We start from the raw sequence: 13,588 nt of genomic DNA on the forward strand, positions 1-13,588 counted from the left end.
TTTTTATTAATAATAATAAAGTATTTTAGAGTTAATCTAAGACTAAAGTTAGATTATAAGGAAAATAATTATATTTCTCTTAAGTTAATAGTATAATTTTCTTTTTAAATATTTAATTATATATTTCCTAAAAGTTAGTAAGGAAATCAGCTTTTTTATAGTTAGTATTACTGTTAGTAATTTTATAATAGAGAATTTTTTATTATTAATTTTTAAATAGGTAAAAAATACTAATATTAAGTAGCTAAAGATAATATATAAAATATAAAGGTAAGGGGAAGAGTTTTATATTATATTATTATATAAAACTTAAGAATTTAATTATATAATAGTTATTATAACTATTTATAAAAAGAATATAGATCTTTAAGGTATTTAACGGTTTTATATACTTTTTAAAGTATTAAAGCTATTTTAAAGTAATAATATTATTTATATAGCCTTTTTAACTTATTATAATAATAACTTAGCTATTAAAGGAGTTATTAACCTATTAATAAAGAATTTAAATATTAGGGATAATAAGGAAGGAAGGAATAAAGGTGCTGGTAGTAGAGATATTTTCTACTGCTATTATTAACGCCCTGTTGCTGCTGTTGGTTAAAATAGGCTTGTTAATAAGGTAGAAGGTCTATATAAGTATATTGCTTTAAAAATACTTAACTATAAAACCAGTTTTATTAAAATTTTATATATTTTTTTATTAAATGTTATTATTTATAAAAAATTTATTTTAACTTTAATAAAAGGACTAAACTATACCTTTATTTTATATTACCTTTTTTTTAGTAGTCTTTAATATAGATTTATAGATGTAGAAGATATTTTTATACCTTTTTATAAATTTATATACTTAGGAAAAAGAGGTGTATTTAAATTCCCCTTTAGTAGTAAAAATAGTATTTATATAATACTATAAGGTATAGAGATAAATATAGTAGCCTTAACTAATGTAGTAATATACCTAGATAAGGATTTTTTTTTTATCTGCTTTATTAAAGGCCGTTTAATTACCGCTGTTTTAAGATATTAGATATATGCCTTAAATATGATTTTATAGTCGTTTATGAGGAACTTAAAAGGCTTTAGATACCTTTGTAATTTTTTTATAAAATCTAATGTAATATAACTTAGCGGCTGTAATGGTATGCTACTTTAGGTTTTTAATAGTATAGCAGGAGAAATTTAATAAATTTGTTTCTAAATTAATTTATTTTCCTACTGTAATTTAATAATTAGTAAAAGAAGATATTATAAAGATTTAAATAAAAAAGATAAAGAATTAGAGAAGTTGTAGCTAAGTTTTGCTAATATATAATATTTTATTTTATTATATTTAAGGTGCTAATAGTAACGTTAAGGGACGTACTATCTTTGTAATAATAATATTATGTTACTAATAAGGGGTAAAAAATAAAATTACTAAAGGTTTAAATTAAAACATAGGTATATTATTTTATATAATAATAATACTATAAATTATATATCTTATTTTTTTCCCAGTTATTAACCAATTTCCTAGTCAGCGTGCCCCCTGTGTTATGTGGAGCATATCACGGGAATAGGTCGTTTTTGAGACCCCCCTAATAGCAGTAGTTGAACGTATTTCTTCTTTTTTTACATCATTCCGCTGCCATCATATTGCATTTGACCACGCGCAGGCGAGCGAATACGGAGTGCAGCAGGCCCTGCCTTGGCGCTGGCATGGAGGCAGGGCATCGAATGGGATGGGATCCATTGATGGGATGGGATGTACTCGTACGGTACACGCGGAGGTACCTGGTCTGGCGCTAATCGGTGGGTGCTCGTGGGCGTACCGTAGAAGGGCCTTATCGAGAGGCCTTTGGTAGTCCCTGGTCTGTCTGTATTTTTGTCGATGCTGGCTGGCTCTTCTTCTTCTTCCACTTCTTTTTTTTTCTTTCCGTAATCCCCCTGTAAAGAGTCCCCCATCTTACCCATCTTACCTTTTTGTAAATCCTCGTCTTCAACTTTATCCTCTGCTCTCTCACGTTCTCACAATCTATCACCACTACCAACTACTACTGCTGCTAATTTCCTGTCTGCTCCAACTCTCCAGCCACTGCCTCCAGCTACTGCTACTGCTAAAATCCCCCCGCTGTCCAGCCTATCAGAACCGCCTGTCACCCTCTGCCAGTAGCCCGTACTTGTCCCTGTAGTTCTTCCGCAAAGCCCACAACCCCCCTTCTTCGCGTCTGTGCGTCTGTTTGCTGGAGACTGTATTTTTTTTTGTTGCTCGACCTCCCTCTGAGCCCACATCGTCAGCTCCATCGCGCCAAACGGGCTGCGCACATCACAAGCAACGAAGTGCGACGTTGGCCCTCAGACAGTTTCGGCTGCCGTCTTTGAATGGTACGTCATGGCCGCTTTGAATCTGAATTCTCCCTTGTGTCGCTCTGCTGCCAGCTTCTGTTCTGCCCTGTTCCCCCGTGCCCTCTCTGCCTTGCGAACTGTGAGCCTCGAATGCCACATCATCGCGCACTTTGGACACATTTCACGCCTCGCCGGTCCCACGTCGCTCCTCCGCCTCCCGCTCGAGATTCTCGGTTCCCGGATCGTCTATCCGGGCTCCTGAAAATCGCTGCCTCTGCCGGGCCTTGCAAGAGACGGAGGCTGTGGCGACCATCATTGCGTTTCTATCTCGACTGGGCCACGGTGCGGTCAGGGAAAATCATCCCCCCCTGCCCTCCCGGCCTCTTCTTCTAGGACCCAAGCGGGTGGTCCTAATCCCCATAGTTGCTGTGGCCAAGAAAGGGCTGATCCCATCTGACAAGCGTCCGGGAAAGGGATTGTCACTGTCACTGTCATCTTTCTTCCATTCTCTCATTCTCTCTTGATCCTGTCATCATCTCAACACCCCCTTCCTTTCCTTCCTCACCCACCCTGTCCAGCGGTGTCATCTCTCCTCTCTGCGCCTCCAGAAGCATTGGCTGGTGTCATGGCCGAATTCGCACCACTGACCGGTTTTCAGAGCCCATCACCGAATAGCTTCTACACTTACTCCGACTCCGGGGCCAATGACCCCCGTGCGCATAGCAGCAACACCGACAGTACCTACCGAACAGCCTCCACTAGACTTCCTCGAAAGCCGTCTCTCCAAACAGTCCAGGGCCACGCGACCTCAGCATCCGGCGGCGGATCCTCATCTCATACTTCCAAATCAAGAGCGGCGTCCGTGTCCAGGCTTCAGCAGCAGCATGGGCGACAGCTGAGCCTTCAACATAGCCTTGAGAAACCATTGCCAGAGCCGCCGGCCTCGACAAGTCCCACAACGCCTCCGACGGCGGCCCACACTGCCTTCGACAGCATTTCGCAGAGCATCGGTGCCGTAGACCCGCGCTTCGTCGAGTCCCGGTTGGACAATAGAACAAGCCCCATGGACTCGGCGGGCTCGGCTGGCGCCAGCCAGATGTACGGTGCATCGGGCCAGGAGAATTTCTACACCCAAGAGATGACGAGCAACATGGGCGGCGGCGGCCTGACCGCCGCGAGATATGCCAGTGCTGATGAATATAGAGAGGCTCATAGAGATGCGCATAGGGAGCCACATAGGGAGGGATTGACTCCGAGGAGCAACGGCTCTGTATCAGCAGGCATGTCGCCCGCGATCGTGCAGCAGCCTCAGATGCAGACTCCCTCTGCTACCCCAGTCGGCGGTCCCTCTCAGGGAGCTGGGGGATCTTCAGCACATCTGTCGGGTTTGATGTGCAATGTACACCGAACGACGGGCCAGGAGCCCCCACCGCTGGTTGGAGCTACCACCACGATTCTTGGTGACAATTTGTACGTGTTTGGCGGCCGGATTCTCTCGCGAAGCCGTCCCGCGCCCTTGACTTCTGACCTGTACGAGTTGGATCTCATACGCCGCCATTGGACACGACTCGAGGTGACTGGTGATATTCCACCGCCGCGATACTTCCACTCCATGTGTGCGCTCGGAGGCACCAAAATGGTTTGCTACGGTGGTATGTCCCCAGCGCCAAATCAGCCCATGGGCGCAGATCAGCAGCAGCCTGAAGTTACCGTCATGTCCGATATTCACATATACGACGTCCCGACAAAGAAATGGTCTTATGTCCCGGCACAAGATGCCCCCCAGGGCCGTTATGCCCACTGTGCAACCATTCTCTCATCTTCTGCCACGTTTTCATCGAAAGCCGCCCCTCTCTCTGCTCTACAGCACAACCCATCCAACGGCAACCCCAACGAAGGCCGAATTGGTATCAACATTGATGGCTCAGGAGGCGCCCAGTTGGTTATTGTTGGAGGACAGGATGGTGCAAATCATTACATCGAACAGATCAGTGTCTTCAATCTGAGGAGTCTCAAGTGGACGACAAACCAACCTCTGGGAAAGAGTTGCGGTGCCTACAGGAGCGTCGCTGCATCAGTACCTCCCGCCGTAAGTGCGAGAATTGGAATGAACGCCCAGAACGGCCAGCAACGCACCGATAGCACCGCTGGCCAGGAACCCGGATCCTCAATGCTCATCTACTCCAACTACAACTTCTTGGATGTCAAACTCGAGCTCCAGATTAGGTCGCCTGACGGAACCTTGACAGAACGGCCCATGACCGGCAGCTATTCACCACCCGGTCTTCGCTTCCCGAATGGCGGTATCATTGATACTCACTTCGTGGTCAGCGGGACGTACCTCACGTCATCGAAGCAGGAATATGCGCTCTGGGCTCTGGACCTCCGATCTCTCACCTGGAATCGGATCGATGCGGGGGGCAGCGTATTCAGCCAAGGCAGCTGGAACAGGGGCGTCTTGTGGAACCGACGGAATACGTTTGTCATACTGGGCAACAGGAAGAGGAGTTTGGTCGACGACTATAATCATCGACGCATCAATTTCTCCAACGTTTGCATGGTGGAGCTGGAAGCCTTTGGCTTCTACGATAACCCGCGCAAGACGGACCCCATGTCTGGCTTCATCTCGGCCAGCAGCCCTTATTCCGGGTTGGCCCTGAGCCTTGCGAAGAAAGCTGGTGCTACCGCCGGCGGCCGCTTCCACTCTCGGGCGAGCGAGGACTTGGGCGAGAAAGTACTCTCGTTCCGGGAACTTGCTGACATGGACATCCTGTGTATCGGCGGCGAGCGGATACCTGTCAACTCTCGAATTGTTGCGCGGAGATGGGGTCCATACTTTGTCCAGCTTCTGCGAGAAGGCACCGCAACACAGGATGGTAGTGACGCTGTGACCTTGCGATCTGGCCTGTCGAGCAATCCTCTGCGCGCGTCAGCATTGACCATCACACCAGGCCGAAATTTCGACGATACCGCAACGCTGGTTGGCAGCACGGTAGGCTCTGTAGGGGGTTCCATCTCAGGACCGTCTGGCGGATCTGGACCGACGATTCATCACGGAATAGGGGGAAATTCGACCGCACATAATGATGATGCAGTTGCAGCCGTCAACAACGCCCCGACACCTCGTAGCTTGATGCCCAATTCGAGGCCGCGGTGCCTCTATCTTCCACACACATACCTGACCATTCAGGCTCTGTTGCACTTTTTGTATACTAGCTCTTTACCCTCGCCGACCTCTTCGTTGTGCACACCGCAGATCCTCTGCTCTCTCTTGCAAATCGCGCGGCCATACAGAATTGATGGTCTTCTCGAAGCCGTCGTTGAGCGTCTACATGCTCTGCTCGACAGTAGGAATGCGGCGGCAGTGTTTAATGCGACGGCCATGGCAGCTGGTGGCGGCCGTGGCATCGACGGATCTCTGAATCCCAACTTCTTTGTTGGTAGCCTGGATCCCGTCGGGTCTCCGGTGTCGACATCAGACTTTTCTCTCAGCGGCACTACTGCCAACGACTCCTTCTCGTCGGACCTGGCTTCACGTACAGCAAGCTTGAGTCTCGCTCCTGGTATGCAGCATCCGGCACGTTCATCTAGTGGCGAGATCTCGGCGTCAACGAGCGCGAGCGGATCTGAATGGGGATCGGAGATGGGTGACAATGACCGCGAAGGTGTTGTCTGGAACGGAGAACTCAGCAGTGTCATTGGCCTGCAAAAGAGAGGTCTCCGAGGACTGATGGAGGGCCGAAGAATGAGGGAGAGAACGGGAACCGGGACCGGAGGCGCGGCAGGCATGGGGGCCGCTGGCATTGCAGGCTATGGCGGCCAAGCTGGCGGCCAGCAGCGTGTAGGATTGGGCATTGCCGGACCGTGAAGAAAAAATAACGGCTGGAGGTTACAGGAGAGGGGAGGAAGAGAAGGCAGCTTGGCAAACTCTGATGTTTATATCATGAGCGATTTGATTGATCATTTATGTAGATATTCTTTTTTTTTGATTGGAGGAAATGCGCTTTGTTCTTTTTCTTTTTGTCAAGATTGGAGGATCTCTTCCAGGTATATATAAATGAGGTTACGAAGCATCGGCGGGTCATGTTAATGCAATGGCTGATGAAACGGCCGCGATATCGAGTGACGGAGATTTCGTTTTTTTTTGTACTACCCTCAGTCTTCCTCTTCCTTGTTTTACTCTTACATATTGCAGCGCTACAAAAGTCATCTGGAAAGGATACACGATTTGTGAGACTTGGGGGACTTGTAGTATATATATCACTGACTATGTAATAGACATTTGTATGGAATCGCCTACTCGAAGCCACTTGATATGAGAGCCATTCAACGCTGTATGCCTTTCTCATCGCCGCTCACCGTCAGGACATAAAGTCAGCTATAGTTTGACTCTACCTCCTTCGAGCTCTTTCCATTCCTTCTCCCTGAAGGGCACATACGAATTACCCCTGAGCCAGTACAGCTCGGCCTCGTCTTCGCCCGCAGTCGTCGTCGGCTTCACGCCCGCAGCTCGCAACGTCTGCTTCTGCTGCTTATTCGTTCCCGTGGTCTGGCTTCCCACGCCCACGTCTCGAACGAGGCGCAGGAACAAGGGCCGAGCATATCGCGGTAGCTCCGCCTTGACGTGGGCAGCCAGGCTCTGCAGTGTTGCGTCGTCGGGTACCGGGGTGTTGAAGGCGATGGCGGCACAGCCGGCGCGGCCGTCGTGGTGCGGCAGCTGGACGCCGTAGACGTTTGCCTCGCGGACAGCCGGGTGCAGGCCGACGACCTCGCTGACCTCGGTGGTGGACACGTTCTCCGACTTCCATCGGAAGGTGTCGCCGATACGGTCGCTAAAGAAGGTCAGGCCGCTGGCGTCGCGGCGCAGGACGTCGCCGGAGCGGAACCAGGCGTCGCCCGGGGCGAAGACGTCGCGCAGGATCTTGGAGTCGGAAGCGCCCTTGTTGTTGAAGTAGCCCTGGAAGCGCATCTGGATGTCCTCGGGCGGCAGGCGGTAGAGCATCTCGCCGGGCTCGCCGGGCTTGACGCGGCGGCACCGGCCGGTCACGGGGTCGCGTGCCGGTGCGTCGGTGGTCCAGTCGACCTCGACGATGGCCGCGCCGCTGCCCAACAGAAGCGAATAGAGCCAGCCAGAGCGTCCGATGGCACCGCGGCCGAAGTCGTTGCTGCTTAGGTTCCACGTGGAGCCGGGCGACTCAGTGGCGGCGTAGAACTCGGCGATGGTCTCGATGCCGAAGCGGTCCTTGACGCGGTCCCAGATATCCGGACGGAGGCCGTTGCCGAAGGCTGCGCGGACGAGATGCTTCTTGTCCAGGTTCTCGCCGGTGACGGGGTCTAGCTGCGGAGGAGCGGCTAGCAGGTACCTCATCGTCTCACCAACATACTGGATCGACGTGGCCTTGGAAGCGCGGCAGTCGTCCCAGAAGGTCTTGGTGGAAAACTTGCGGCCAAGGGCTTGAGTTGAGCCGGATACGAGTGTTGCACAGAAGGAAAGGAGGGCGGCAGATGAGTGATATAGGGGCATGCACTAAAAGGCCAAGTTAGGGTTGATGTGCTGACGAGCTGAGGAGAAGAATACAGGGGCGCCTTACTGTATACATGATGTCGCCATTACCACGACCTAGCAGTGTTGACGCCATGTTTCCACCATAGATACATTTCCCCCATGATACCACGGCTGGCTTGGGCAAACCTGTGGTGCCTGAGGTGTAGATGAGCATCGCCATGTTGGCCATGCTATCATCTGATCTGGCTGAGTTGGGGGCTCTCTCTGGTGCTGTTGACGAGGCCTCAGCCTCGGCCTCTGACGTGAAGATGACAAAGTTAACGTTGGGTAGAGCTTGCTTCACGCTTTCATCGTCGAATTTGGAAGCAACAGCAGGATCTATGAGACAGAGCTTGGTCTTCGCCGCCTCAATACAGTGCGATAAGGGCTTGCCGGACAGGTTGTAGTTGATGAACGCCGGTTTGGCACCTATCGACCACAGAGCGAACCAGATGAAAATGAAGGTATCTGAGTTTTCAAAGTCCATGGCCACGACGTCTTGGGGCTTGACGTCGAACTGGGTCCTGATCCAGTGGCCATACCGCAGAATCTTGTCGTAGGCCTGGGCGTATGTGTACGTCCTGCCCTCGAAGATGAGAAGCAGCTGGTTGGCGAGGCGAGGATTTTGGGCAGAGGTTTCCAAGGTGTAGAAGAGGTTGATTGTGTCGTGCTTGAGGCCGTGACGGACACTGAGAGCGGCCTTGGCGATACTTTTGATGAGCCTTGCGTCGTACCAGATGCTGCTTTTGGCGTTGAGGTAGGCCAGGGAGGCGGCCGCCGCGGGGAGGAGGATGGGAAGAGGGACTGGCATGGCGTTTAATGGTTTGCCTTGATACCTTGAGTTGTGATGGGAGAACTTACCTGGCATTTTGTTTTAGCGAGGGGTTCTGTATAAAGTGAGAGTTGTTGCTGAGGATAAAGTGAAGCAGGTCCTGGATCAAGCCGTTGTTGGACCTCTCTGGCTCAAGCTGTAGTCAACTTCCCCTCAGTTTCGTATTCAGTCTCCTTAAGGGCCTATGGTTTCTCTGTGCTTTATTTACTAGGCGAATTAAATGTCATAATGCCCATCCGGATAGGGATTACCGCCGATTCGGGGTTGATGAGCCTCGGCATTCAGGGTAAATTGTTTCCTAGATGAGTAGGGTTGGAGTATCGAGGCGCATGTATATCAATGTACCCCGGATTTGGCGACACACGTACACAATAACACGACGCAGACACCAGAAAAAGACAAACCAAGCAAAATGCCACGCCGCAAAGGAGAACCGGACATGTAAAGACAAACAGACAATGGAGAAAAAAAAGAAGAAGAAAAAGAAGAAAAATCTCCGGGCCAACAATGGAAAGACTGTTGGTTGAGTTCGTCTTCAGAAAAACCCCTGTGGGATAGTGATTTTTTTGGCCAGGGAGGGCGGGAGGCGGACATGCGGCGGTCGAAACGCGGCGTTATGCATACTGCATGTGTACTGGTAGCATGTGTGCACGAGGGAGGGATCGGTGTTGGTCAGGTCCGCCGCGGCCGGGGGCTATGGGGACGGTAGGGGGCGAAGGCGTGGTTAGGCTTGCGAGAAGTCGATGCGTGAATGATTCAGAGTCGTGGTGATGGTGTAAGTGCCGGTATTGGAGGACAGCAAAGGCATCCAGTCCATCCGACAGTGATGAAGTACCGCTCAACTCGACTAGACACCATCTCATGCTTTGCTCTGAGTGCAGTTCAGAGAGACAAACTATCTATACAGACCCAGCAATAGGTGTACCTCCGAGCACATGAATCAAACTCCAGGACCTTTGGAATCTCCACACTATCTTCCACGGGATGCCTCCCCCCTTGCCTCGATGAAGACGCGGCCGGCCGGACCAGAGATTCGTACATCACCCCGACCCTCCGCTCACCAACAAAACCCCCAAATCCGTTTGTTCCTTAAAGCGATTAATCGCGGGGAAACACATCATCATCTCATCACTTTCCACGGAACCAGATCCGCGCCGCGTCTGGTCTGCCCTTGGCGGCTTCGTTGCAAGCGATGCCTCGGCTCCACGAGCTAGCTTGCTTCCTATTCCCTGCGCTGCCGTGCGGGGTTCGTCCGCAGTGGATCAAGCAAGGGTTCAGCTGCGAAGCAAGTTGGCTGCAGAGAGAGCCTAAATCCGGACGAGGGTTGTGGACTTTGTAATCTAGCACGGAGTAGTTGCCGGACTCTGGCGGTCTTGACGACGTCTGATACGCCAATCCAGAAAGCGAAAGCGAAGGGGATGGTCGTCAATCCCGATCCCGTGTGTGCGTGGCTGCTGAGAGCTGTGCAGACTAGGTCTAAATAGTATAGCAATTCGGCGCTATAGATGCCTCGGAGACAGTGCATCTTTGGGCTATTTTGCTGCTTGGCGGTCCTTACCAGATGGAAATGGACAGCTTCGCATGCTGTGGAATAGGATTGTCGCGTGGTCGGTTGCTTTGTGTTCAGAAGCTTAGCTTGCTTTGTGCTTCCAATGCCGTTTCCCTCTTCCGCATATCTCTTTTTCGGTCCAAGGGTTCATTGCGATAGATGGTATATCTGCGATAAATTCCGTAAAGCTTGGTATCCCGTTCAAGCTCTATTCCTCAACTTCGGTACAATTCTGCAAGCAGAATCAAAACGCGGTCACTGATGCGTCTCTTCGGCCTCCTAAAGAATCTATACGTGCTGTTGAGCTGGTGATCTAACGGGTCCTCCATAGTAAGAAGCTCAAGTGAGAAGGTCCATTATGGTACCCAACTCTACACAAACATACATGCGGCTTGATCAAGAGGATTTCTGGCACTGAATAACTGCTGCGCAACCGAAAGACTGATAAAAGCAGTTTTTCATCATTTGGTGATTATGAGCTCTTGGTAGCACCGTAGTACCTATTGATGAACCTCGGCTGCCGGCCGCACAGTGCTCGGAGCTGAGCCGAGTGTATTGAGACACGCTTCGGCAAGGGTAATTGAATTCCGACGTCGTATATTCTGGTTGCTCTGTGCAATGTGATCTGTCAAGTGTTTGGAGTCCCTGTCTGTGGGATATAAGTGGAATCAAGCAATCAGACATGATGCAAGGTAAGCAGGATTATGAGTAATGAAGGATTTCATAGTCCGGATATCTATCGTGCTTCGGGCCGCCGATTCACAGAGGAGCGTGCTCATGGCTCATGTTAACCATATTCCAACTTTCGCACTCTTGTCCCATTTTTCGCCGCCCATTAGGCCATGGATATATGCGTGGCACACGTACAGAAATCGTCCCTGGTCAACCGGTCGGAGAATGACTGGCAGGTGTAAACCAGAGATGAGCGCAACAACATCTCCCACCTGTACTATATCTGGAACAAGCCCAATCTCTCTACTCTCTGTTGTGATGAAGCGCTTCCTTTGGCAGGTGGTCATGATCTTTAGTTGAAATCTCGATCCTTCGCCTTTGGTAAGCGTAAAAAATGACTGGAGTGCAGTAGACGATCGTGGAGGTGTGGGCTTTTGCTGCATTGTCGTAGATGCATAGGCCTGGATAGCTTCCAACCAAGGCCAGAATGACGACTTGAGATTCACAATCTCTTGTTCAGTCTCTTCGGAGCTGTGATACTCCAGCAGCGTCTCACACAGGGCGTACCGGCTAATTTCAGCATGCTTCCCACTCGACTGCGATCTTGCAGAAGACGCGAGATCAACCCAACTGGTAAAGACTTCAAAAGCTGCATGAATGTCTTCGGCAGTGTCATCCAGGTTCCACCTATTGTTCGCTTCCATTCTAAGGCCATCCCAAATAAGCCTCTCGTTTATCGCTGAATGTTGGCGGCTTTTCACAGACAGCGGTTGTCCGACCTGCCGTACACGGTCGACAATGGATCCCTGTATTTGGATACGAAGCGTGTTCTCTGAGAATTGCAAGCTCGGACTCGACATTCCACTAGCGGTAAACGGTTTCTTTGTAACGGTCACACGTTGATCGGTTGCAGTCCAAGCAGTATCTCCCCAGTCTACCGTCCACGAGGGTAACCCTGCTCTCCGAATCTCTGAGGGGACATGATAGAGGAATTCCATGCAAGAGTCGTTTGTGAAACATGCCACAGTGGCGGCTGCGTAGATTCGGCCCAGCGTTTCCGAATAATCTGGAGCCGGAACAATAATATCCAGCTCTTGGAATATTCCAAAAAGAGCAAAGATTCGATCTTTTGGATCTGTGCATTTCTTCTCTGTACCGTATAGAAGAATCTCCAACAGGCTTCGTTTGTTGCTGCTCTGACTCACAGCTCCGCTACCCTCCCTCTTCGCCGCCAAGAGCCCACTCAAATGCGCCTGCAATCGCATAGCAGAGTGCCAGTCTCCCCATTTGTAGTCTGATGCTCTCAGCATATCCAGGGCAATAGCCAAATAAAGCCAAGGGAGAGAGACGCTTCCACAGAGGACTCGTACCAGCTGTTGTGATGGCAAAGCCACTTCCTGGATTGTCCACATGCGAGAAAACCATGATCGCTTAAATAGAGGGCCAATTGGGTCATCTGAATCCTTCTTCACCTGTAAGCCGAACAAGATCGGAAGACATCTCTCCATACGTTCCTTGTCCACGCTCATAAGGGCAATATCTTCCAAACAGCCAATGGCCCTTTTGCTCGGTTCGTCCTCTTCCCCAAGCCACACGATCACCTCCGCAGCCTGCTTATAAATGTCTCGCATGAGTGCGACCTGAGCGCTGCGTTCGGCTATGGATGTCTGATCGATACAGATCCCATCGATCCATAAAGTCAGGTCGTCCATGCTCCTTAGTCGCCGGAGGGCAGCCATGCAATTTTGCGTGGCGAGCAGCGTGGCGCCATCGCATTCAATGGGATGTGACGGAGTTTGTGCGTCCCAGGAGTAGGAGAGTGCCTTGTAAACCGGGTTTGAGTCCAGGGCCACTTCTGCTAGAGTGCACCTCAACCCATCTGTTAGATGAGCTGCAGCTTCGAGATGGATCAACCTTATTGATCTGGTTAACGTGAGGGGGATATGCGTGTACGAGACCATATCTTGTGGAATCGCCTTCTGCGTGGCCACGCACCATGGTTATGAAATGGTGAACATAATCTGATATTAGCGGACGATGACAATGTCCTCGATGACAGCTCATGTGACTTGTTTCACGTATCGGAGTTCACACACGTGATGAGAGAACCAATGCTCCATCCCATGCCTTGGTGTGTGCACAACACAAGATGATAGTACGATATTAGCTGGTCTTTTTCCAGCGGATTGGAGAAAGAACGATTTATTGATATGTATATTCCAATGGAAACGGCCAGCGAGAGATTGTTCTCTTGTTTCTCATGGCTGGCATCACTGTATCTTGTGCGGGTATTGGTCATGCAAAAGCAAGTACTAATGAATCCAGAGAGCTCTTGATCGAGTATGGATGGAATCACATCCACGCTGTTTCTGTTTCTGGCGTAAAAAAAGTCTCTCTCGTCTCTATGCGACGGTGTTTCACAAACTCTTACCTGTTCTGTGGATTATAGCCTTATCTATGGTTATAACTTTGCAATTGAATGCCGATAAAGCCGGTCAAGGGGCCATCTCGAGGTCTTCGCCACAATACAGAGTCGACATGGTTCGAGATACACTTTATATGAGATCGAATCCATCAATGAGAGCAATTCCTGGAAGGCTAGAACATTGTTAGGCCGAGACCTAAAATATAGCTTCTCTCATCGCCATGCTACTAAGCG

The 13,588-nt window shown here is 49.9% G+C and overlaps 3 protein-coding genes across 3 annotated transcripts; 1 reads left to right on the forward strand and 2 right to left on the reverse strand.

Annotated features, from left to right (window-relative positions):
- Positions 1–1,671: 1,671 nt before the first annotated feature.
- V8C40DRAFT_229480 (uncharacterized protein) lies at positions 1,672–6,681 on the forward strand. Its single transcript, XM_083212485.1, has 3 exons — positions 1,672–1,797; positions 2,078–2,370; positions 2,990–6,681. The coding sequence occupies exons 2-3, from the start codon at positions 2,368–2,370 to the stop codon at positions 6,197–6,199; spliced, it is 3,213 nt and encodes a 1,070-aa protein (XP_083078895.1). The 5' UTR covers positions 1,672–1,797; positions 2,078–2,367; the 3' UTR covers positions 6,200–6,681.
- V8C40DRAFT_229484 (uncharacterized protein) lies at positions 6,455–9,300 on the reverse strand. Its single transcript, XM_083212486.1, has 3 exons — positions 8,738–9,300; positions 7,923–8,680; positions 6,455–7,858 (listed from the first exon to the last, which is right to left on the reverse strand). The coding sequence occupies exons 1-3, from the start codon at positions 8,742–8,744 to the stop codon at positions 6,710–6,712; spliced, it is 1,914 nt and encodes a 637-aa protein (XP_083078896.1). The 5' UTR covers positions 8,745–9,300; the 3' UTR covers positions 6,455–6,709.
- A 1,418-nt stretch (positions 9,301–10,718) lies between these two features.
- Positions 10,719–12,890, reverse strand: V8C40DRAFT_272011 (HET domain-containing protein; the record flags this gene model as incomplete). Its single annotated transcript, XM_083220306.1, has 4 exons — positions 10,719–10,757; positions 10,788–10,902; positions 11,050–11,292; positions 11,422–12,890. 4 exons carry the CDS (start codon positions 12,888–12,890, stop codon positions 10,719–10,721), a joined length of 1,866 nt encoding a protein of 621 aa, XP_083078897.1.
- Positions 12,891–13,588: the final 698 nt, after the last annotated feature.

This window comes from Trichoderma camerunense (assembly GCF_050948025.1).
Source record: "Trichoderma camerunense strain CBS 138272 chromosome Unknown V8C40scaffold_1, whole genome shotgun sequence".
NCBI classification, from domain to species: Eukaryota; Fungi; Ascomycota; class Sordariomycetes; order Hypocreales; family Hypocreaceae; genus Trichoderma; species Trichoderma camerunense.